This window comes from Liolophura sinensis, chromosome 5 (genome assembly GCF_032854445.1).
Source record: "Liolophura sinensis isolate JHLJ2023 chromosome 5, CUHK_Ljap_v2, whole genome shotgun sequence".
NCBI lineage: Eukaryota > Metazoa > Mollusca > Polyplacophora > Chitonida > Chitonidae > Liolophura > Liolophura sinensis.
Window position 1 is genome coordinate 13,672,885 of NC_088299.1, and position 24,744 is coordinate 13,697,628.

General features: G+C 39.7%; 1 protein-coding gene across 2 annotated transcripts; it reads left to right on the top strand.

Annotated features, from left to right (window-relative positions):
- The first annotated feature begins 614 nt into the window (after positions 1-614).
- On the top strand, positions 615-24,744 carry LOC135465674 (uncharacterized). 2 transcript variants are annotated; one of them, XM_064742979.1, is made up of 11 exons: positions 615-994; positions 8,607-8,849; positions 12,434-12,549; positions 13,550-13,641; positions 14,924-14,956; positions 16,711-16,941; positions 17,418-17,476; positions 17,929-18,032; positions 19,766-19,920; positions 21,858-22,083; positions 22,407-24,744. In XM_064742979.1, exons 1-11 carry the CDS (start codon positions 719-721, stop codon positions 22,600-22,602), a joined length of 1,731 nt encoding a protein of 576 aa, XP_064599049.1. In that variant the 5' UTR covers positions 615-718; the 3' UTR covers positions 22,603-24,744. The 2 variants fall into 2 exon arrangements, with proteins under 2 accessions (XP_064599049.1, XP_064599050.1); XM_064742980.1 differs by lacking the exon at positions 8,607-8,849.

Genomic DNA, 24,744 nt, shown 5'->3' on the forward strand with positions numbered 1-24,744 from the left:
CTAGAAATTTATATTACAGTAAGTAGACAAAAGCATTTATAACTGTTAAAGAGACTGGAAAATTCTCTTCCAACTTTTTAGGGGAGCAGTCTGTACGTCACTATATACACTATATTTCCAAAGCTTTGAAATAATCTTCAAAATTGTTTTTTTTTAAGCCATTAAAATAACTTGCAGAAATGAGTTTCGAAATATGTGTCCAAATTATTATATTAGCAATAACATCGAAATAACTACATATATAGCCAATGGATGAATATACATAGAAAACATTGCTTAAGCACTCCCGAGGAAAATATGAGCAATATATTTACATAAACTGTTCTATTTCAACATCTATGACCAGGCGTGCATCTACGCCGCTAAAATTTTTTGGTGTCAGGTATCAATCACATCTATATAGAGGCCTATATATATATATATATATATATATATATATATATATATATATATATATATATATATATTCACCAAAACGTGTGTCTCGTGTCAGATTGTTTACTTAGGATCCCGTCTGGTGGGTGTGTCTATAGCCGTGTGTCTTTTGTTTGTCCATCGTATATCTAACTAGACGAAGACAGCTTCTTTGCCACAACAGTTCAAGCATTGTACTGGTCTGAGGAGCTTCAAAGTTTTTCGTGCTCCTGCATTCTGTGCCGTGTTAACAACACACATAGGGGCCTATATATGCCACACACATACGCATGCCGATTTCAGAATGTTTATCTTTGCTCGAACATCTCCACTGGCTATGAACGTTATTTGTTTTATTTTTTCCACCAAGACGACACAAGCTGCTGATTCTGGCGAAACTGTTTTATCGGGAACCAGGTTTTTGACACTTAATAACGGCGAACGGGATGGTTCCCGACTGTTGCATCGGACCCCACGGTCTGTGAACGAAGATAACTTGTCAGACACGGAAGTACAACAGATCGTGGATGGCCACAACGCTTACAGGCGCGGGGAAGGAGCCTCTAATATGGAGTACATGGTATGTCTTTCATGTATTTAAATTCTCCATATACCTATGTTCACTTACAATTATGTCTGTTTGTTTATTTGTTTGGCGTTTTCCGCCTTACACAAAAATATCTGAATTCACTTATACGACGCCAGTCACCATTATTGTGGGAGGAAACCGACCAGAGCCGCATTGGTGAAAGCACCTACTGTTATAGTTTTTCTTGTTCTCTTTTTGTTGTTGTTGTATCTAAGTGCTTAATCCAAAATAGGTATATGTACTCGTGACCAGATAATGAAAGTTCAGGGAGACACCGTGGCCGAGGTGGTTAGAGTACCAGCGCGGCGCAATGACCCACGAATCCCTTACCAATGTGGTGGTTGTGAGACCATCTCATGCTGGCTTCCTCTGCAGCCCTACATGGGAAGGTCTGACAGTAACCTGCGGATGGTTGTGGGTTTCCCCTGGGCTCTGCCTAGTTTCCTATAGCTCCCAGCATAATGCTGACCGCCGTCATATAATTGAAGTACTTTTGAGTACGACGTAAAACACAGCCAAATAAATTATTAAAAATAAATCCAGAACACACAATTGGAAGGACCATGCATTTCCGACAGAACAATTAAGAATACTAGAACCCCTCTAACGCTAGATTCCACAATTTGCCTAAAGTTGTCTAAAATATAGTCATGTATGTGTTCTGAAAAGTTAAAATGCTGTCGGTTTCCTGTAGAAAAAACAAACAGAAAAGCTATACGTTTGATTTAAGGCATAGTTATACTAGCAAGATAGAATTTCTCCTAAAATGATCCACACGCAAGCGTCTGAGCACCTGCTTACCAGTGTAATGTTTTGTTAACGTTTTAAGCGGAAAACAAGGAATATAGGCTGTTATCATGTGTCTTTAAACATATTTACTTGATTGGTGTTTTACGCCGTGCTCATGAATGTTTCACTTATACGACGGCGGCCAGAATCATGGAGTGAGGAAACCGGGCAGAGCCCCGCGGGAATTTGACGACCATCCTCAGCCTTTGAATATATCTATAATAACTGACAAACAATATTCACAGCTGACTGATCAAGATTTATCCACAGCCACTACCCTATAAAAGCTAACCTCTGTGTGTGGTACAGAGTACTGTGGCAAAAATGTACATCCACGTAATATTGCGTAGCGGCTTTACACAAATTGTGTACTTTCCTTGGGAATTTCTTTTGGTGATGAGGATATATATATATATATATATATATCCTGTCACTTCAGTCAGTATCAGAAAACATAGATGGGCTTAGCCCATAAAACCTTGTTGACGTGTGAGGGTTAAGATATCAGAGTGGGGCATTGATAAACCTGATATTACATATTATATGCTAATAGATCTGTCTATCAGTTTGACAGGTAATACAGCGGTGTGTATAATACTCACAAGGTGTGGCAGATATTAAATGATCATCAGTATGTGCATATACTCCATCGACTTTGCATTCCAATACCTAAACTCTGCATACAATTGTAATGTTTATAGTGCTTACGTTAGCGGTTTGTTTACTCGCTTCCAATAGCCGTCACAACTTTTTAAACGTGTACAAATATATAAACTGTATCAAAAAGAGATATATATATGTCTACTCGATCATGAGCTATTGTAAAATTTTAATCCCTTACTCATGCATGGTTTTGTAATAATATAACAGAATTTTTTGGAATCCGTTGCTTGATCCTGCCTTTTGCTTCACGCGACGATGTGAAACATTTTCCATGAACCACTTTCACATAGAACGTCCGGACTGTTTTGATTCAAAGAAAAACCAATGGAACTGAATACTCAGATTTGAGAAAACTTTAATTTTGAAAACAGATTCGCCCTTTTGGGGATTGATTCATGCAGAAACGGGGAAATCAAGTAACGTTTTCTTACCATAAATATATGAACAACTTCTCTAAGCCATTGAATCAAACACGATTTATTGTGCTGTCTGTGTGAAGCAAAAATATTTCCTCTGCAAAATAATCTTTCTTTTTATGAAACTTTAAAATACATGGAGCTATTTCTTGCCGTACATACAATGTGCTCTTTCTGGTGGTATCTAGAGCTATTTCTTGTGGTACATCAACTGGGCTCTTTGTCTTGGCTATTTCCATTGTGGGGTATACGTACTGTGTTCTTTCTGGTGGCATCTAGTTATTTCTTTCCATACATCTAATGTGGTCTTTCTGGTGGTGTTTAGAGCTATATCTTGTGGTACACGTTCTGGGCTAATTCTGGTGGTGTGGTACACCTACTGGACTCGTGTGGGTCTTGTCTGGAGCTATGTCTTGTGGTACACCTACTGGGCTGATTCTGGTGGTATCTGGAGCTATTTCTTGTGGTACACCTACTGGGCTAATTCTGGTGGTGTCTGGAGCTATTTCTTGTGGTACACCTACTGGGCTGATTCTGTTGGTGTCTATAGCTATTTCTTGTGGTACATTTTCTGGATTGATTCCGGTGGTGTCTAGAACAATTTCTTGTGGTACATTTACTGGACTGATTCTGGTGGTGTCTAGAGCTATTTCTTGTGGTACACCTACTGGACTGATGTTGGTGGTGTCTATAGCTGTTTCTTGTGGTACACCTACTGGACTGATTCTGGTGGTGTTTGGAGCTATTTCTTGTGGCACACCTACTGGACTGATGTTGGTCGTGTCTAGAACTATTTCTTGTGGTAAACCTACTGGACTGATTCTGGTGGTGTCTGGAGCTATTTTTTGTGGTACACCTACTGGACTGATGTTGGTCGTGTCTAGAGCTATTTCTTGTGGTACACCTACTAGACTAATGTTGGTCGTGTCTAGAAATATTTCTTGTGGTAAACCCACTGGACTGATTCTGGTGGTGTCTGGAGCTATTTCTTGTGGTACACCTACTGGACTGATGTTGGTCGTGTCTGGAGCTATGTCTTGTGGTACACCTACTAGACTAATGTTGGTCGTGTCTAGAAATATTTCTTGTGGTACACCTACTGGACTGATTCTGGTGGTGTCTGGAGCTATTTCTTATGGTACACCTACTGGGCTGATGTTGGTCGTGCCTCGAGCTATTTCTTGTGGTACACCTACTAGACTAATGTTGATCGTGTCTAGAACTATTTCTTGTGGTACACCTACTGGACTGATTCTGGTGGTGTCTGGAGCTATTTCTTGTGGTACACCCACTGAGCTGATTCTGGTGATGTCTGGAGCTATTTCTTGTGGTACATTTACTGGACTGATTCTGGTGGTGTCTGGAGCTGTTTCTTGTGGTACACCTACTGGACTGATTCTGGTGATGTCTATAGCTATTTCTTGTGGTACACCTACTGGACTGATTCTGATGGTGTCCTAAAATGTCCTAAAATGCATAAATCCCCATAGAAGGCTCGATTTATTGCAGGTTCAAGAGGCTGTACTCTTGTCAACCCTACTTACGAGAGCGTTACAAGAAGTAAAGTCATTCTTAACAACTCCAAACGTCTTACAGAAGAACTCGATGCTCATATGCATATACCATACAAAGACGTATCCACATGGGATTTCTCTACTCTCTGTACTACGATTCCTCACAAAGATCTTATTGAAAGAATATCGTCGTTAATTGTCTCGGTATTTACTAAAACAGGTCACCGTTACATTAACGTCAGAAGCAATAAGGCTTTCTTTAGTTCTACTCTTTATAAAGGTTACCACTCGTGGGATGTTACATTATTTATTGAATTACTTGAATTTCTCATTAATAACATCTATGTGAAATTCGGAGATACCATTTACCAACAGTGCATTGGTATTCCAATGGGTACCAATTGTGCGCCTCTTTTGGAAGATCTATACCTGTTTTCATATGAATACGACTATATGTAGAAATTACTTAAAAGTAATATCTTTAAAGCTCGATCCTTTTCATTTACCAAGCGGTATATTGATGATTTACTGGCGTTAAATGACCCCCATATTGCTGAAGCGGTAATGGAAATCTATCCGCCTTCATTGGTTTTAAAGGAGACTAAAGATAGTCCTGATGGTACATCTTATTTGGATCTACATCTGTACAAAGACGAACAAGGTCTCCTTTCATGCCGCCTTTACGACAAAAGGGATAATTTCAATTTTGATATTGTAAATTATCCTTATTTGGATAGCAATATACCAAAGGGTCCTGCATATGGCGTATACATATCTCGCCTTGTAGCATTTGTCAGATCTTGCGTTAATTGTGATGACTTTAATCTGCGTCACAATTTGTTAGTTCAAAAACTAGTTTGTCAAGGATACTCTATCAAACGCCTTCATTCTCAAATTTTACAATGAGTATAACACTCTTGTTGGCAGGTATGGACAGAGCGTTTAGAATCTCTGGCGATCTGCATTGTGATCAACCACATAGACTTCGCTGTTATACCTATGTACATATCTATCATGTACAAGGTATTTAACAACAGAGATGGCGCTGGTTGCCCAGTGTAACCGTCTATCTTGTATGTCATGTGTAACATCATAGATGGCGCCTCTTGTAGCATGAGATCTTTACATATTAACGGGAAAGACGTCTGTTACTTTTGAATCACAATCTGATCGGTTAGGGTCTGTAACGCTTCTCATTTTCAAACTGTATCTAATACCGCTTAACCTGGGGCTAGGGGCCGTAAAGGCAGCCATGCTAATTACATCAGTATGATGCCTTTATGAACAATTGCAATTAAAGCGCGACTGAGATACTTGTTTAATTGTTATTTGACATGGAACTCATTCACGGACTACGAATTTGAACTTTGATATGGAATTCATGCCTGGAATATTCATTGTCTGCCCGGCATCATTGAAAACTGATGACCGCTTCTCTCTTGTGTGTTACCGGCTTTATTTCTTATTTGTATAATTTCTTACATACCTTTGTCTTTGGGAGTTAGTGCTAAACGTTGTTTTGGAAATGGATCTTGCGATTATCGACTTGGAACGCCCTTTACGGACTACGAATGGTATATGAATGTCGGACTTGACGCTTATACCTACTGGACTGATTCTGGTGGTGTCTCGAGCTATTTCTTGTGGTACACCTACTGGACTCATGTGGGTCGTGTCTAGAACTATTTCTTGTGGTACACCTACTGGACTGATTCTGGTGGTGTCTATAGCTATTTCTTGTGGGGCAACCACTGGACTGATTCTGGTGATGTCTAGAGCTATTTCTTGTGGTACACCTACTAAACTGATTCTGGTGGTGTCTAGAGCTATTTCTTGTGGTACATCTACTGGACTGATTCTGGTGGTGTCTAGAGCTATTTCTTTTGGTACACCTACTGGACTGATGTTGGTCGTGTCTAGAACTAATTTTTGTGGTACGCCTACTGGACTGATGTTGGTCGTGTCTAAAACTATTTCCTGTGGTACACCTACTGAACTGATTCTGGTGCTGTCTGGAGCTATTTCTTGTGGTACACCCACTGGGCTGATTGTGGTGATGTCTGGAGCTATTTCTTATGGTACACCCACTGGACTGATTCTGGTGATGTCTATAGCTATTTCTTGTGGTACACCTACTGGACTGATTCTGGTGGTGTTTATAACTATTTTTTGTGGTACACCCACTGGAATGATTCTGGCGGTGTCTAGAGCTGTTTCTTGTGGTACACCTACTGGGCTGATTCTGGTGGTGTCTAGAGCTATTTCTTTTGGTACACCTACTGGACTGAGGTTGGTCGTGTCTAGAGCTATTTCTTGTGGTACACCCACTGGACTGATTCTGGTAGTGTCTATAGCTATTCCTTGTGGTACACGTATTGTGCTCTTTGTTGTGGTTTTTAGACCTACTTTTGGTGTACACAAAATTCTCTTTCTGGTGGTGCCTGTAGCTATGAATGGCGTTTTTCCGGTGCTGTATAAGCCTATCGTGGTGCTGCAAAGAAAACTCTTTGCTTCATTGAGCTAGTGTCTGGCATCCTTAATATTTAACTCTTGAAACTAAGGTCATTTTATGAGTGAATGTTACAGGGCCAGTACAATGCGTATGCCATTTTAGTGGCAATTGCGTGATCTCCAAAGAACTCCATGTAAGACAACCTGAACTTCCTTAAGAACGCTGTCGACCACGTATGCCCTCTAGGACACGTTAGCCTAGATGGCAAAAGAGGAATCGTGAAATTCTCTGTCAGAGGCATCCTATAGAAGTTTATATGTCCAAGTCAAAGACAAAAGAACCTAGCTTCTTACGAAATCGTCTCTTTCCCATTATCGGCATGGCGTCCAGTAGAAAGTTTAATTTCGGTATAAAGGTTATACACATGACGTTAGTGAGTTCCGATTGACAAAGACTTTTTCACCCTAAGACGGCGGCCAGTTTCATGGGTGGTTCTAGGAAACGTGTGAGGTTTAAGAAATCGGATATTACATGTGTTTATTGTGATGAACAGATTCTTCAGTCAATTGACAGCACTCTGTTACGTGGCAGCACTCGATTCTTTACGTCTCCCAGATATCAGAGTGCCAGGAGTAAACTATCGAAAATTACCGGCGAACTTTCTCACGTGTGCCATATCTGTGTCATACTCATCAGCGACATGAAAGTGGCGTGCAGTGAACTCCATGCGTCAGTTTGAATATTTTTTCAAAATTTATATCCCCATTACATGTGAGCACATGCATATAAAGTTTTTATTCAATCGGGTAAGCGGTTGCGGAGAAGAAGTTTGTTAAAGGATTTCCGCATGTCTCCAATAAGGCCTATAAGTATCTATAAGTAGTTCAGAATGCCTTGGCCTAGAATTTGGTGCAAACTGGTTATTTTTAGCTGTTTTAGTTGTCGATTTACAGGACATTGAAAGTACGAGCTTCAAAACCCTAAAATTATTTTTAAAACTATATCTCGGAAAATCTCAAACACAGATAAATAACAAAGGTAAATTTAGGATCACTAACCCCAAAAATCTCAAATCTCAAGATCGAGCTTGAGATTTGACAGTGGGATATCGAATTTGCCCTTTGGATCTTCAGAAATGCTGATTCAATATGGCTGCCAAACTAAGTGACCCAGAAGAACCAGCATCAAACCCATAAAGTTAATATCCGCTAGAATTTCGCTGCCAAATTTCAAACAGCTGCGATCAGCAATTTTCTAGAAAAACGACAAAAGACGCTGTCCGAAAAAAAAATAATTTTAATATTCCAAGCAAAACAATACGCTTCCGTTGTTCAGTTTAGAATTTATTTATTTGATTCTTGTTTAACGCCGTACTCAAGAATATTTCACTTCCACGAGGGCACGCTAACCACCATGCCACACAGGCCTCTTTAATTTATCTATTTATTTGATTGGTGTGTTATGCCGTACTCAAGAATATTTCACTTATACGACGGCGGCCAGCATTATGGTGGGATGAAACCGGGCACAGCCCGCGGAAACCCACGACCATCCGGAGGTTGTTGGCAGACCTTCCCACTTACGGCCGGAGAGGAAGCCAGCATGAGTTGGACTTGAATTCACAGCGACCGCATTGGTGAGAGACTCCTGGGTCTTACGTTGCGCTAGCGCACTAACCAACTGAGCCACGGAGGCCCCCGAGGCCCCCGAGGCCCCTTTAAGCTTGGAACCTAATAATGTATTCATCTATACCTTATGATTATTTGAAGGTATGGAATTCAGAACTGGCGAGGATGGCCACGGATTATGTCAGGCTGTGTGTCTGGGCTCACAGCACGATGGATAAGCGAGATTACAACATCTCGTACAGTCGTGTGGGCGAGAACTTGCAGTACACGTCTGGCGGAAGGAACGTTAGCGTGGCATTGGCAATGTGGTTCCGAGAGAAGGCATTTTACAATTACAGCTCTCGTAGTTGTACTCCAGGGAAAATGTGTGGTCACTACACCCAAGTAAGAAAATAAATAAATGAATAATATCTACTTATTTTTTTGGTGTTTAACTAATTTAAGTATTTATTTTGATTGATGTTTTACGCCATACTTCATTTATAGGACGGCTGCCAGCATTATGGTCGGAGGAGACCGCATTGGTGAGAGTCTCCAGGGTCATTATACTGCGCTACTGCCCAAACCAACTCAGCTACGGAGCACCGCTCCCGTTATTAAAAACTGTTTATTTATGTGACGCTGGTCAGGTTATCTGGGTAGAAGTGGGTAATCAGGGATAATTGGATTTTACAATATCATTGTTGGTAGACAAAAGTTACAGGGATTGTTTCTCCGGGGTTTTATCGAGGGGAACATATAACAGAGAAAAAAAGGAAGGCGTGGTAATAACTAGGGGCCCGCAGTGGTTAATTATTTTCTACAAATATATTTTATGTGTGCCTTGGAGTTTATTTCGATACTATATAACCGATAAACGGTCGACCCGATACAAAATCGAATGTTCAGCAAGACACAAAGAAAGGAAAGGAAAGACTGCTTTCTTTTGGGTCATATTGGGTTTGCCACCTGTAGGAAAAGTTTCAAAGAAGAGGCTAAACCATTATGGATTATACAAACTGAAACTTCCATCATTTTCAAATTTTGATTATATTGATCATCATATTTTCCTTTTTTTTTTGCAAAACATAGAATTTAGGATTTTCCTTAATCTCACAATGGCAATCCTGATTTTCAAAAGCACATGCATGTACAAGCATATATAATCCTCATTCGAGGGAAAGGTTCCACGGATACCTCAAAGGCAGCATACCACGAATAATTTACTCGCAGTGGATTATGTTCTGTATATAGTTGATCGCACACAGATCAAAAAGTAAGAGAAAACTACAGCAAATAACAGAGAACTACGAGGAAGATGTATAAATTACAACTGTAATTTTATATTGCAAAGAAAAAGAATATATAGGTAGAATCTTGGTATATATCAAGTATAACAAATCAGAAGTTTCTGTGTTCCTGAAACCGGTTTCAAAGCTCTCCGTGCCCTCTACGTGATATACCAGCGTATTCAGAATATGTAGGCCTCTTTATGAACGCGGCAGAATTGGTTAAAGCTCGTGCTCATGTAAATGTAGTTTTGTATAAATACAAAACTACTAATATAAGCCTGTAATATTTGCCCCTTTTTTGCACGTTTTAATGTTTGATTAACAAACATTTAGCGTTACTCTAACCTTTTGACTTGTTAGCGCGGTAATTCAATGCAACAGGAAGTGCCACAAAACCATCCTTTTTCTTTAGAAAGCATGTATCCAATTAGCTAGTTTGGGCCCAGGGTCACGGTTTGCCCTGTGGTTTGCGGTAGACTTGACTTTACAACCACACCCTATACTTGGCTTTCTCATATTGCTGGTGAAAGAGGAACACAATCATACATGTACATCTGATCTTTATTACTGATAGGAAGTATAAAATTTGTACACCGACTCTTTACTGCAGAACTATCCACCACCACAATTTCAGTTTTTTTTCCTATTCTTAGTTTGTCTTTTTGAACACTCGCACTTTATGACGCGCGGGGTTAAATTGCTTGTTAAATACGGGTCCAGCACCCACTTAGTGAATCACTGGCATATAGGTCTATCCCCCAATCACCCATCGCCACGGTTTGTCTTGAGTATTGCCGATGTGGTGTTAAGCCATATTCACTCAGTCAATCATTCAATCAATCACTGTTGTACTGCGAGTGAAAACTCACGTGAAATTTTGCGTGATGAATAGTATGTCACATGAAACAGCGCATGATTTAACACTAGTTTGTTCTTGTAAAAAGGGGATTAGATGATGGAAAATTGCATGAAATCATGGGTGATGTACTGCATATTTATAAGTGTATTTCAAGTCAGACTTAATTCTTAATATAAATCTCATATTAATCAAAACCTCTCAGAGACCTACACACTAAATCACCTACGCGGTTGCTTTGAGATCAAGTCCAGCACATGCTGGCATTCTCTTCCGTGATACGTGGGAATATCTCACAGCAAACTGCGGATAGTCGTGGGTTTCCTGTGGGTCCTGCCCGGTTTCCCCCAGTGGCTGTCGTCGTACAAGTGAAATATTGTTGCGTATGACGTAAAAAAAAAAATAATCAAACAAATCAAATAAATAAATACAGACTAAACCTAACACCAGACTTACGTAACAGTGAAACGTACTTGATCAACTGGCTTGCCTGAATATATGAAAGGGTATTATAAAACGAAAAATATGATTTTAAGAAAAGTGAAGAAATATATGACTAAAAAAGTTAGAATTTTCTTTCATTTTTGATGCATATTGTATATTTCTTACTAAATCCAAGTGTTTTATGCATATTTTTCGTCAATGATTAGAAATATTCGGAAATGACGTAAACAAACTGGAAACGCGAGCTGCTTAGCGCCCCCAATCCGGACTCTCACCACAACTAAGTTATTTTGACAGCTATCACCCTTAACATCACCACAATAGGCTTAATTTTTGGACTAACCCCTGGGGCCTTAGGAAAAGTCATTTTTACGCGTCACGAAAGCTTATAACCTTTTTTGTACTTTTACATGTTAGGCCAAATGATATACTTCATTGCGTTCGCGTAAGGTATGATGGCAATATACTACTTCCTGGACCCTTTGCACCTGCACATTACTTACCGTATACAGTCTACGGTTTCATATGAAAGATCGGATCATCGCTCTACATATATGTATATGTTATTTCTCAGTGTGATGCATATTCACCCACCAAAGAGTTTAAAAATCGCATTTGTTTGCTTCCTCGCTTGGCACTTATGGAGCACTGAGAGGCTAGAGCAAGGAAGCAAGGCCGCATGGGGTTGGCCCAGTGTCAGTATAATGTGACTGAGTGTGGTATCATGTCTGGTGTCTTCGGCATGATTCTTCCTTGGTGGCAGCACTCTCGTAGCATGGACTCGCCCTGCCACAAGAAAACACAGTACATACACGAACCTAATGATTCCTCCTCGTCATATGGCTGAAAAATTGTTAAGTACGACGTAAAACCCCAAACATCCATACAACCATGTTCAGCCATACCGCTGACTGCTACCACATAACGCACGGTGTCGTCTTCAAGAAACCAATGAAGACTGGAGGCCGTTTGCGTTGTTATGGTTTGATGTAATACAGAAATATGCTTTATGTTTTCATGGTTGCCTACAGAAGATATTTGCGACAAAGTGCGACACTAGTCTGCGTTAATATGGTCCATTGTGCTTGTGTTAGTTTATTTATTATGTGTTATAGTAGCAACTGAAATAAGTTTAAACTGAATGGTAGGAGACCGAGAAAGCACACACTTACCCGTGGCTCTTATCTCGTAGATGACGTATGAATGTGATGAAAACAACTCGGATGCCTCTTGTCTGTAGTCGGTAATATTCGGCTGGTGACCGAAGTTCTCCGAGCGGTTTCCGTCAGTAACAATCTCGAGTCAATCGGCGTGGATTAGTAGTTTGTATTGAGAAAAGAATGAACTGAACATGATTTTCACTTACTGTGTCTCTCTGTAACCTTCTTCTTCCACAGTTAGTATGGGCCAAATCACATGAAGTCGGATGTGGAATAACACGTTGTGCAAATTTCACCAAAGGCAATGCCATCCGCCATAACATTACATACTTTGGCTGTAACTACGTTCCTCGGTAAGTTGCCGCATACTATGTAGACCTACACGGAATATACTATTTTATAGTAAGCTACACCATCTATGTTAGGTTACTGCAAGTCATTACAGTAAATTATAACAATTATAACAAGAACGCAACATTCCATCAGGCATCATGCGCAATTTTATGCTTTTTAAAAAATATTTCTTAAAGTTTTGAAACTTTTTCTATGGTTTCTGTCTGGGTGAAACCAGAAACCTCGTTCTGCTACCTAGATGCCCAAAGATCGGGAAATCAACATTTATTAGGTAAAAACCAGGCACATATTCTCATACTTGTATCTTCTAGGTCTCGTTGATCTAAAGTGGATTAGGACTTCAACCGGGTTTTAACTTTACTCCCGATTAAAATTCCATTTGGTTTGTATTAGGCTGATATTAATATTAAAGACTGCATGGCTTCATTTTAAATTTCATTTCATTTTTTAAAAACTTTTGAACAAATGGCCCTTGCTGGTCGTTTGTACACAGCTCAGTAGTACTGTAATAGAAGCCTTTGTGCGTTAGTGCATCATTAGTGTATTTCCTGGAAAATGAGATTTAGGCTCCATGCATGACGCGAGTTTTAAACTGGATGCAAGCAATAGAAAACTATTTCAACCAAACGAGAACTGCTTCAAACGATGTAAAAGCCTTTTAATTCATTTGTATTCAAGGAAAATATGCGTAACTTAAATCTTTACCGATGCATGAAATTCTTATACATACATGGTTACCCGGCACAAGGAAACCCCTGCTTCTGATTTCATTAGTACCTGAGACTAATATATGTTGTATTAGTGCCAGTTAATACCCAGTGGATTCCAGAAGACTACCATAGAATATACAATATTTTAAATGTATTCAACTTGGCTGGAAAGGTTCTAATGACAAAAATCGATGTGTTTTTCATATCAGTGGTTAGCGATCTTTTATCTGTACTTCATTTTAATGTTTTCTTTTCCTTTAACCGACCAATCTCATCTATCGTGTTGCAGTGGTAACTATAACGGGGTTGCCCCATATAAAAAAGGCCCAGCCTGCTCTAATTGTACATCTGGGGAGAGGTGGTGCAAAACCGGTCTCTGCTGTATGTATACTTAAGTTTCTTTCTCTAAAGTTTAGTTCCATTTCAAACAACATTATTCGTTTATGTGCTTTGCTGTGTTCCCCTTAGTGTTTATGTTCTAAATTTAATGTCTTAATCTTAAAGTACGTCCTGAAACACCACACAAATAAATAAATAAATTAAACTTAAAGCTGCTGTGGTGGAAGTTGATGTCAAAAACCACTAAATGCATTATATATGTTATACCTGCTGATCGGCCAAAAAAAAAAAAACAGTATTAGCCAGTGTTACCGCAAATAGGTGAAGTACAATTTCACATTGTGGCCACACATTGTGGTCAGTTAGGATCTGAATGAGATCTTTATACATCCCCAGAAGATAATCTGTTAATTTTTACACTAAGTCTGTTGTCTGAAAGATGACCAAATATATTTTGTTATTATAACATAATATTGTGTCATATTCAACATAATATCTTAGTGTAATACAATCTTAAGAAGAATAATCTGCTACAACAGAATACGTTCTTGCATCACTCAGACATCAGTGTCTGTTAAATATTTTTTCTGAGTAGTACCATTCCATCGGAGTTTAATCTGGGACATAAGTTAACGTAATCAAAGATGAAGACTGTACTGTCCATCAATTTTCCATTCTTATATCTGTATATACACCAGGCTGCAGCTGGAACTATGTACAGTGCCTGCCGCGTAACTCATTCTACCGTATAACTCATCTTCCAATAAACTTAATTACCGCGTAACTCATCTTCCAGTGGACTAAATTATTGCGTAACTCATATTTCAATAAACTTAATTACTGTGTAACTCATCTTCCAATGGAGCTAATTACTGCGTAACTCACCTTTCAGTGGAGTTAATTACTGTGTAACTCATCTTTCAGTTCACTTAATTACTGTGTAACTAATTTTCCAGTAGACTTAATTACTGCCTAACTTATCTTCCAATGGACTTAATTACTGCGTAAATCATCATCCAATGAACTTAATTACTGAGTAACTCACCTTCAAACAGACTTAACTGCTGGGTAACTCATTTTTCAGGAGACTTAATTGCCGCGTAGCTCATCTTCAAGAGGTTTTGCTGTGCAATTCATTTTCCAAGAGACTTAATTGCTGCGTAACTCATCTTCCAGAGGTCTTAATTGGCACGTTATTCATCTGCCAAAATCGGAACTTGTCACTCTGAATTGTTGCCTAACTCATTTCCCTGAAGAGACTCATCTAGCAAGACAATTATTATAATCTATCACGTAACTTGTCGCGTAACTTTTCTTGTTTCAGATAACAAATGCCCTGGCACGGATCCTGCTTGCGGTGAGAGTGATTTTTCCTTCATATCCTAAACAGGAATTGTTAATTATTCATATACACGTCAATGATGTTCGGCAACAATGTTGCCATACCGCAGTCAAGAATATTTTACTTATATAACACTGAACGATTCTCGGAGAAACCCATCGCTCAACGCTACTTGTCCCTCTGTTATAAGCCGCAATTTGAGCCATAAGGATATGGGTTGGATGCATATTGGTGGACCGTCATTAGTGACTTACATAAGGTAACAACTAAAATTTCATAATGTTTATTTGCTATAATTTTTAGTTTGTATAAACCTCATGATGAAGTTTTTAAAAACAGTGGCAATGATTTTGGAGTCCAAGGTGCAAAAGATGTTTGAAAACATGAATACACCTCCGTACTAATTTGGTCATCAAGTGAACATTTATCATAGAGAAGTACTTGAAATATTTGGAATATATGTTAAATCTATGCGTCGAAAAAAAAAACAGTCGTCGACCAAGATGGACATTCCAGGCTAATAATGGCAAGGCCTATTTCCAAAACGCTGTTCAACACAAACCACTAAAGAACTAAGAAAGTATATACAGTACGAAAATAGGACGGAATCATTCAAAGAGAAGCAGTTTGCAATGATGTTAGAAAGACCAAGGTATGTTCTACGTGACTGAGTGAAATTTGTATTCAAATCGTGTACCACGGTTGCATATAAGTTTATAAAATTATAAAATATGTAACTTTGATTGCAACTGTTCATATCCAAATTGGCGATCTAATTCACCACGATGAATATACATCCCTTCATCCCGGGTTAAGCGGAATTAGACACAGTCATGAAGCAGAGAGGCAGATACTCTGGGTACTCTGTCAACATTTACTTACAAGAGAATTATACTCATTGTAAAACTTAGATTGAAGGCGTTTGATGGAATAACCTTGACACACAAGCTTTTGCAGTCAAAACATTTGAGACGTTGATTGAAACCCCACATAACACACAGAATCTAACAAATGCTACGAGACCACCATACATTTAATCACGACCCGCAAACGACTGACGTCGCAAACTTACAAGACGAACGACCGTTTTCTATACATGAATACAAATGATTCGACGAAAACGGAACCCTAAAGCTGTTCAGAGGATTCGCAACGCTATGAATACGAATGAGTCACATGGTGGAATGGGTCCTGTGGAATGGGTCCTGTGGAATGGGTCACATGGTGGATGGGTCCTGTGGAATGGGTCCTCTGGAATGGGTCACATGGTGGATGGGTCCTGTGGAATGAGTAGATGATGATGAAACCATCAACTTGTGTGATGGACGTGTGTCGCTGTGAATGCGAATGGGACTGAGTGTATGCGACAAAAATGCACCGTTATGAGCTTGGGTTTTTTTTTTACGTCGTACTTCAGTCATATGACGACGAGGAGACATTCGTTTTACGTTTACATACTGTCATCTTGTAGCAGGGCGAGTCCTTGCCGCCAAAGGACTCTAGGAGGTTTGTTAGATACCTACATGGCAAAGGGTGGTGGTTTATATAGTCCAGGCACTTTCTTCCACCCACAATCATGAATACAGTCATATAAATGAAAATTTTAAAAAGTTTTAAACATTTTAAAAATTTTTATAGAAACCCTGTAAGTTGGTTCGTAATCTCAAACAGCACCACTTCGACAGGGGAATGTGGTAAATGACAGTGATATAGGTGATTCCAGATTAGCAATGAAAAATACAATTTATATTTAAAATCTGTAATTTCAGACCCAACGACCACCAATTCTACCACATCAACTACATTCACGCCATGCGCATCACCGTCAGAACCCGTGACGTCTACCGTGACGTCAGAGGCAACAAAGCTTCCAGTGACATCAGTGTCTGGATCTGTCGGTTGTTTATCCAGCCTCTGTCAACATGGATCCACTCTCGTTCTTAAGGGCACACAGTGCATTTGTGACTGCTCGGAGAATTACCGTGGTGAAAACTGCCAATGTAAGAATTGTAGCACCCAGTTAAGTAAAATACCATTACAGATAAGACAATAAAGCGTGTCAGTAAATCCATCAACCAAACAGTTTATTTGATTTTATTTATTTGCTTGGTGTTTAATTACGCTTCACTTAAGGTGGCGGCCAGCATTATGGTGGAAAGAAACCGGGCTCTGGGGGAAACCCCTGGGAAACCCACAAACATCCGCAGGTTGCGCCAAACAATCAGTTACAGTTTCTTTACTTTTTATAAGATGTGTAGGACGTTGACGCCACGTTATTAAGTTACACCGTGAAATAACGTAAGGTAAATTACCAGTGAGCCTATTTCGACGGATTACCTGTGGCCATTTGCCAATTATCACACCATCATTGCTACTTTGGTTTTACTCTCTATGCTGTAAGTATTTGATTATATTACACCTAGTAGTCACCTTACATATTTCACTCTGTGTACCTACAAAATTGAATACATCTCAGTTTCTAGATTAGAGGATCGGTTCGGCGCTGTGTTTAATTTCGTTGGGGACATCAATAGGGTAAGTGCAGAATATGTGTAACAACTCGGTGTGAACAATTCACACTTGTCAAACAAACCCTTTGGTACGCAGTTGAAAACATTACCCCGCACAAGGCATGTCGGTCCCGGTGGCGTGCTCCTTTGATCTTTTCTGAAATACGTCAGTATTTCTGTACAGGTGTACTCGTAAAGCAAAGTCATAATTCAGAAGCACTGTGGGCAGTGTAACACCAGTGTATGATGTGTTTTTACACATCTTGGAGCCGACTTGTTCAGCCGGTAAATGGATCTTACATTCCATTGTTTTCCTACCAAACATTTTTTTTAAAGCCGTACGTCATAAACATGTAAAAAAAATTTTGAAATTACAGCTTCGGTTTGACATCTACATCCAGTGATGTTAAGATCTATGCCTAGGAGCCTGAATTAATGGATCATTCGTGAGCTTTATGATCACACTCTTTATTTCAGTGGGATGTGGCTTGGCAGGCTTTACTAGCCCAGATTCCGACATCTGTTAACCAGTACTGTCGGGACAATCCGGGACTCTGTTGTGAGAAAGAGGCTTCCATTGGGTAATTTACCAACTATCTCCCAGACTTCTGTAGACGTGAGGACATGATAGTCATGGCCCAGGGCCCAGTTGTTCGAAAGTGTATTCGCTAATACTGGTATTAAGTCATATTTTATATTTAAATTTTTATCCACACTCTGCAGACAATGCAGTTCTCCAAAGACAAAGTATAACAGCAACAGTTTTTGCTCATATTTAGTATAATGTTACACAATTTTTTTCATGGTGAGAACAAAACTGAAGACTTGGCCTAAAGCTAAATCTTGAACCAGTTTTGAACAACTGGGCCCAGACGTTCGAAAGTGTATTAGCAGTTAAGACCGGTATTAACTCCAGTCTGGACTAAAGTATGAACTAGTTGTGTATTAGGCCAAGATTGGTATTAAAGTTTAAGCCTGTCTTAACTTTTAATAAACTTTCGAATAACCGTCCCCTGCAGCCGTCTTCACAACTACAAGGCCAGTCACGTAGATTGTTATGGATAACTAAACCGTCTACCTTAGCCAGGAATCGCGGCGCAGAATCCTGAAAACACCGAAATTTTTCATCTGAAAGTTGAATTAAACATACCTCATGCGGTTGATCGTTTGCTCTACAGCACATCGTGATGTCTACAGTGGCATAGCATCAACTGTCGTTTCGATATTTGGATTTAGCGGACGCTCGGCAACCTATATTATTTATACAACCATATAAAGCCACGAGCTGCTTTTGAATGGTCGAGCATGCGTACGATGTTTTCGGATGCGCACGGTTATGTTCGGAAACCTAGCTGGCAATGTGTGCTGGAACGATGAGGCTTAAGAAGAGATTTCAGTACGAAAACAGCCGCCTTCGGGAGGATGGACATGACACATCGTATTACGATGGCAACAAAATCAGCATGAATCGTCGTTGTTCCAGGCCTAATGACCATATTTTAAAATCACTTCTAATTCATATCAAAGCCATCATTCAGTCAAAGTTTCATTTTCAACCGATCCATACCTGATTAAAAACGCACCAGGTTTGAATCCTGCTTCGGCTGGTTTGGCCGTGGCTTTGAATTAGGAGGTTTGTCAAAAAACTGGATATTCCGGTTTCCATCAATAATCCTGAAGGCGCAAAAGTTCTTATGTAGTACGTCAAATGTATAAATAAATTCATCCATTACTTTAGAGGATGAATGTTTTTGAAACTTCCATCGAGGTACCACAAGTCGGCAGTTTATATCCCTTCCTGATACCCTTCATGATTTGTATACCGTTATGCTAATGACTTGATAAGTTATAGTATGTAGGCACTAAGATTTCGCGCATTTGCACAATGTATGCAAATTAAGAGTGTGTCAATTAATTTTCCAATGCAGGCATTAGGCCAAACACAAAGGGGTAAGTGTTTTTTAGGTTCATTGTTATATGCTATCAGCTGTTGCCATACAAACTTATGGATTCTCCTTGGTTAAGGCCATTTCCTTTAAAGTAACGGCGTTACAGTGAGCAATTATTTTCCCAGATCCAAGTGTCTTAGAAACAGTTAAAAATATTTTCTGTGCAAATAGATTTTCCCACGAGCGAATATCGTCTTTGGTTCAAACGTCTTTCTTTACCAGAATTTAAAACCAACCCCCCCCCCCCCCAAAAAAAAAAAACCCCACGGTAGTTCGTATATTTACACATCTGTGTATAAGTCAAGCATTCGCATACAGGTCAGTTATTGTACATATAATTTGTTTTTCAATGCTGCTGATTCCAGATCTGGCATGTTCATCAACGCGTCTCATTTGCGGGTGGGGTCAGGTTACCCGTACGCTCTGCCCGATGGAGGGGAAAGGTTTACCGTCAGTATCCTAGCCCTGTACAACCCACAGAACACCTTCTGTCGGTACAACACGGACTATATAAAAACAGGTAATAATATTGCTTATTTTAAGCAGGGTTACTAGTTCATCGAAAGCTTGTTGGCTGCTCCCCTTAGTATGACCCCTGAGTTCTAACTTAATATACCTTCTTTGTTCTTTGGTGCTTTGCGTTAAACATTGTTTTGGATTAGAATTGCTCTTGTATAATTGTTCCGGAACGTCCATTATGGTAGACGATTGGTATACGAATGTCTGTTACGACACTTACGTGAATAATATTTCACTTATCGGTATATGCTTGGAAAGATACATGTATTTAGTGTTTCTGACGTTAAGCAAACAAATTGTTAACCTTTGTATATGTACCATACGGACATCTCTACGTGGGATTTCTCCTCTCGCTATACTACTGTTCCTTACACAGGTTTAATTGATAGAATTTCATCACTAATTATTTATGTGTTTCAAAAATTGGTCACCGCTTCATTAACGTGAAAGGCAATAAAACCTTCTTCAGTTCCACTACATACAAGGGTTACCATTCATGGAATGCTTCGATGTTTGAGTTGCTTGAATTTCTCATTAATAACATCCATGTGAAATTCGAGGAAACCATATAGGTATAGGTATGCCGATGGCTACAACCTGTGCCCCCCACCCTCTCCATCCACCTATGTTCTCGCATGAATGCGACTGTGTGCAGAAACTATGAAGGATTAATACTTTCCACGCCCGATCTTTCTCATTCACCAAACGGTATATTAATAATCTGCTAGCTTTAAGCAATCCATATATAGCAGAGACCTTCGCTGGATTTAAAGGAAACCACAGACCCTCCAGATTCTCATAGAATTTATGACAAGAGGGACAGTTTCAATTTTGTCACTGTAAATTGACCTTACTTGTACAGCAATATCGAAGGGTCCCCCTTGGAAGGATCTCCCCTTGTCGCATTTGTTAGATCTTGTGTGTTGTGTGAGAATTTCAATCAACCTCACAAGTTATTACTGCAAACTAGTGTGTCAAGGTTATTCGATCTGGCGCCTTCGCTCTAAGTTTTACAATGAGTGTAATTATCATGACATGATAGAGTGTAATTCCGCTTCGCTCCTGGCCAGGGAATGTATATGGCCACAGACCCCCATTGACTTTCCATAAGCGACAATGTTAACGTTTAGCGCTGTAGCTCAGCCCCAAACATTCCTTGGACAATAAGCTTTGGTGCATACCTGGCCCAGCCTGTGAGAAAGAAGCTACAAAAATCTTGACATACGTTGACCGTCAAAATCTGGACCTTTCTATGCCGGCAGCTGGACGTCAAGGGGACGTCACTCGCAGTCTCATCACCACCTGTCTCCTAGTGTCCTCTCGCCCAGAATTTCAAACTTTCATCATTAAAACTCATACCTGTCCAAAGCTTAGACAATTTCCATCATTTTGATACCAAGCATGCACACCAGAAACGGCAGGCTGGCAGCAAAAAAAGACTTTACACCCTAAAATACACTGGATTACATTACAAACAAACGGAAGTTGCAATGGGGGTCTGTGTCCATATTCATCATGTTGAATTAGATCGCCACGTTGGATACATGAACAGTTGCAAGCAAAGCGCAACTGAGATACCTATAATACTATATCACTATCGACAACTTGTATACTAGCTTAGTATACGGTTTGTAGACTAATTCCAGTCATTCGTCTAGAACATACCTTGCGTCTTTCCAACATCACTGAAAACTTTTGACTGCTTCCCTTTGTTAATTGTATGATTCCGTCCTATTTTCTTACTTTATACACTTTGTTAGTTCTTTGGTAGTTTGTGTTAAACGTGGTTTTGGAAACTGATCTTCCCATTATTGACCTGTAACGTCCATATTGGTCGACGATCGACATAAGAATGTCTGTTTGGACGCATAGATTTGTATGTAGTTTAGACCTTTAACGCGATAGCAGTTCTTTACGTCTAATTATTTTCTTTACCAGACGTTTATGTTTCCGGGGAGACGCTGTACAATGGGATAATGTACCAGAAGAACCTGTTGTCGGATGTACTGGCATCGTGCTGTAACTTTGCCCTGGTGACAGCGGGTCCTGGCCCATTCCCGGTCACAAACCTATCGGATGGATGGTTACCCTGGAAAAGCGCACTCGTGGGCTTGTCTGCTGTTGGGGCCGTTGTAGCTCTTTTGGTTTTGCTTTTCCGCTTCCGGTAAGCAATCGTCATTCTCTAATAATACAATCTGTATTTAACTATAAAGCAATGTACATGCTAATGAATGAAGAAGAGATCTTAAATGGCCTTGATAAGGCATCCATTGCCCAACATTTTATATCATGACGGAGACCTCCACACGCATACCTTTACTTCCGGTCGTAAGTGGAAAGGTCTGTCAGTGAAATAGTCTTGAATGCGGTATAAAACGGTCAAGAGATCTACAAATTATTTTTTTATTTATTTGGTGATTAACGCTGACTCTTGTAGCAATTCTTCCTTTGTAAGTACAGCTAGCATTGTCTTATTTCTTCTTTAAGGCACACCTTAAATTTAAACAGAGAAACCTTGTGGAAAAATAGGAGACACGACAACAATTTGTATAATGTGGATGATATACAAGAAATGAAAGACACAAAACAGACATATGGACAGATTAAATATGCTGAAAAACAGGAAGGTGAGCATACATATGAAGAGAGTCAGGATGCTGAAAACAGGAAGGTGGGAATCTAGAAGACTAAGATACTGAAACACCCCCGCCCCTCCCTAAAACTGGATGATCCGCACGTAGACAGTATTGGATGCTGGAAAACGGGAATCTGGCGAGGAAAGATCGGGAGATAATGGGGGAGATAACCCCGAATAACGCGATCGCTCGTAGCGCTATATAATACATACCAATATCTACAACGTTAACTTTGTACATAGTATTGTTAAAAGGCCATTGACAAATATTTACATGTAAGCGGAAGGCTAGGTGCTTTAAGAATCCTTGCTTCATATGCTTGCAAATAACATTTACTTAAGCTTTTGCTTGATGTAAAACAATTGTTTTATTTGACTGAAAGTTTAATACCTTTTTGTGTTGTGTTCATAGAAACATTTTACAGAATATTTCATTTGTTTGTTTACTCATGTCACAGTGACTTTCTATTTTCATTCTTGTTTCACCTATACATTTGCCTTAATCTTAAATTTAACACGACACATTCCACTAAATCTTGTTTAACGCTTGCTTTCGTGCCGCGTTGCATGGAGAGTCGATCTTCATGTCACTTTTCAGCCAATTGAAGATATTGGTGTGACCTTACATGACCACTGTACTGAGCCGTTGACAGACAATTAGTATGCAAGAGGGTTGATTTTTGATTGGATGAGCTTGGACTTAGTTAGAGATAAAAGCACTTGCCTGGCGGTCGAAAGGTGCAGTTCATACCAAACTTATCTGCCATTAGTTTTCATAACTTTAGTGTTTTTCCCTCGTCCGGTCCTTCTGTCCTGTAGGCTACAACTGAATAAAGAATTAGTGCCTGTCAATTATGTACAACTTGTCCTGTTTCGTTGCTATCCCAGTCCGGAAAGGCCCACGCGACATTTATTTAATTGGTGTTTTACGCCGCACTCAAGAATATTTCACTTATACCACGGCGGCCACGGTGGGAAAAATCCAAGCAGATCCCGGGGGAAACTCACTGAAAGCCGCTCTTTGAAAGTATTGTGCTACAACGTTACTGCCACCCTGTCCTGTTACACTGTCTAAAGTTTCTTGATATGAACAGTTCGTGTAATATCTTCCTTGATATGTACCAGATCGCAATGAAACTTGGCTCACACCATCCCAGTGATCCGACGGACGTGGTATATCAAGGATTAGCGTGCAGGTGCAGTAGTGCGCCAATGGGCATGCGCAAACTGAAAATCGGTCGATTTTGAAAATTTACCGACTAAAGTTTCTTGATATACAGGGTGGAGAAAAAGTCTGGACCCATAAGCAATTGTGGTTGATGGTAACAAACTAAGAACATTGCAAGTACTAAAAGATAACGTCACACCAGAAATTAAAACCTTAAGAGCGAATAACTCTATGCTTCGAAATGTGCAAAGATCATGTGTCTCCCGTGTAAGAAAGTGTTTGGAGGAAGGTGGAAGTCAGTTCGAACATTTATTGTAAACTTTAAATTGTTATATGGTAAATTGCTTATGGGTCCAGACTTTCGATCCAGTATATTTGATGTATGACATTATAATACGAAAAAGTAGACCTAATGTTTTTACGTTGCCTAAAACAAAGATTACGTATTCTCTTTATTCATGTATGTACCTTCTCGAAATAAAATTTGTTATGTGCACGACTACCGTCAGTTTCTAAATTTAGCTTGCCACTGTTTACATACGCTGAGTTCGGCGCCTGCTTTGTGCCTCTGCGTTAGAGTGTTCCAGAATGCGCGCAGTTCGGTGCCTGTTTGTTTACATCAAGTGTTCAGGAATTTTCTTATTCTAGACAATTCCGCCAGGCTATATAAGACCTATGAAAGCAGGTCAAAAGGGGAGAATGGAGAGAATGGAGAATTATTGAGAGTTTTGGATGCTTTCGCTGTGTATCACTGTAGGAGGCCCTTTGTGCTGAATTTTGGTGTCTTTATAGCCTCTGGCCTTGTTATATCTCCACCGAGCACTTGTTCAGTCCGAGCTTGTATATTTGATTCGTGCTCTTGTGTACATAGTGCTTATTAGTACACGGACCCTGTCTGTGGAATTTTGTGTATATTTCGTCATACACTCAGTTATACTGTGGATTTTCCCTCTTGTGAATTTGCCTCTATTGTGGAATATATGCGTCCGTTTGGACTTGACACCGTAAGTACTTTAGTATTT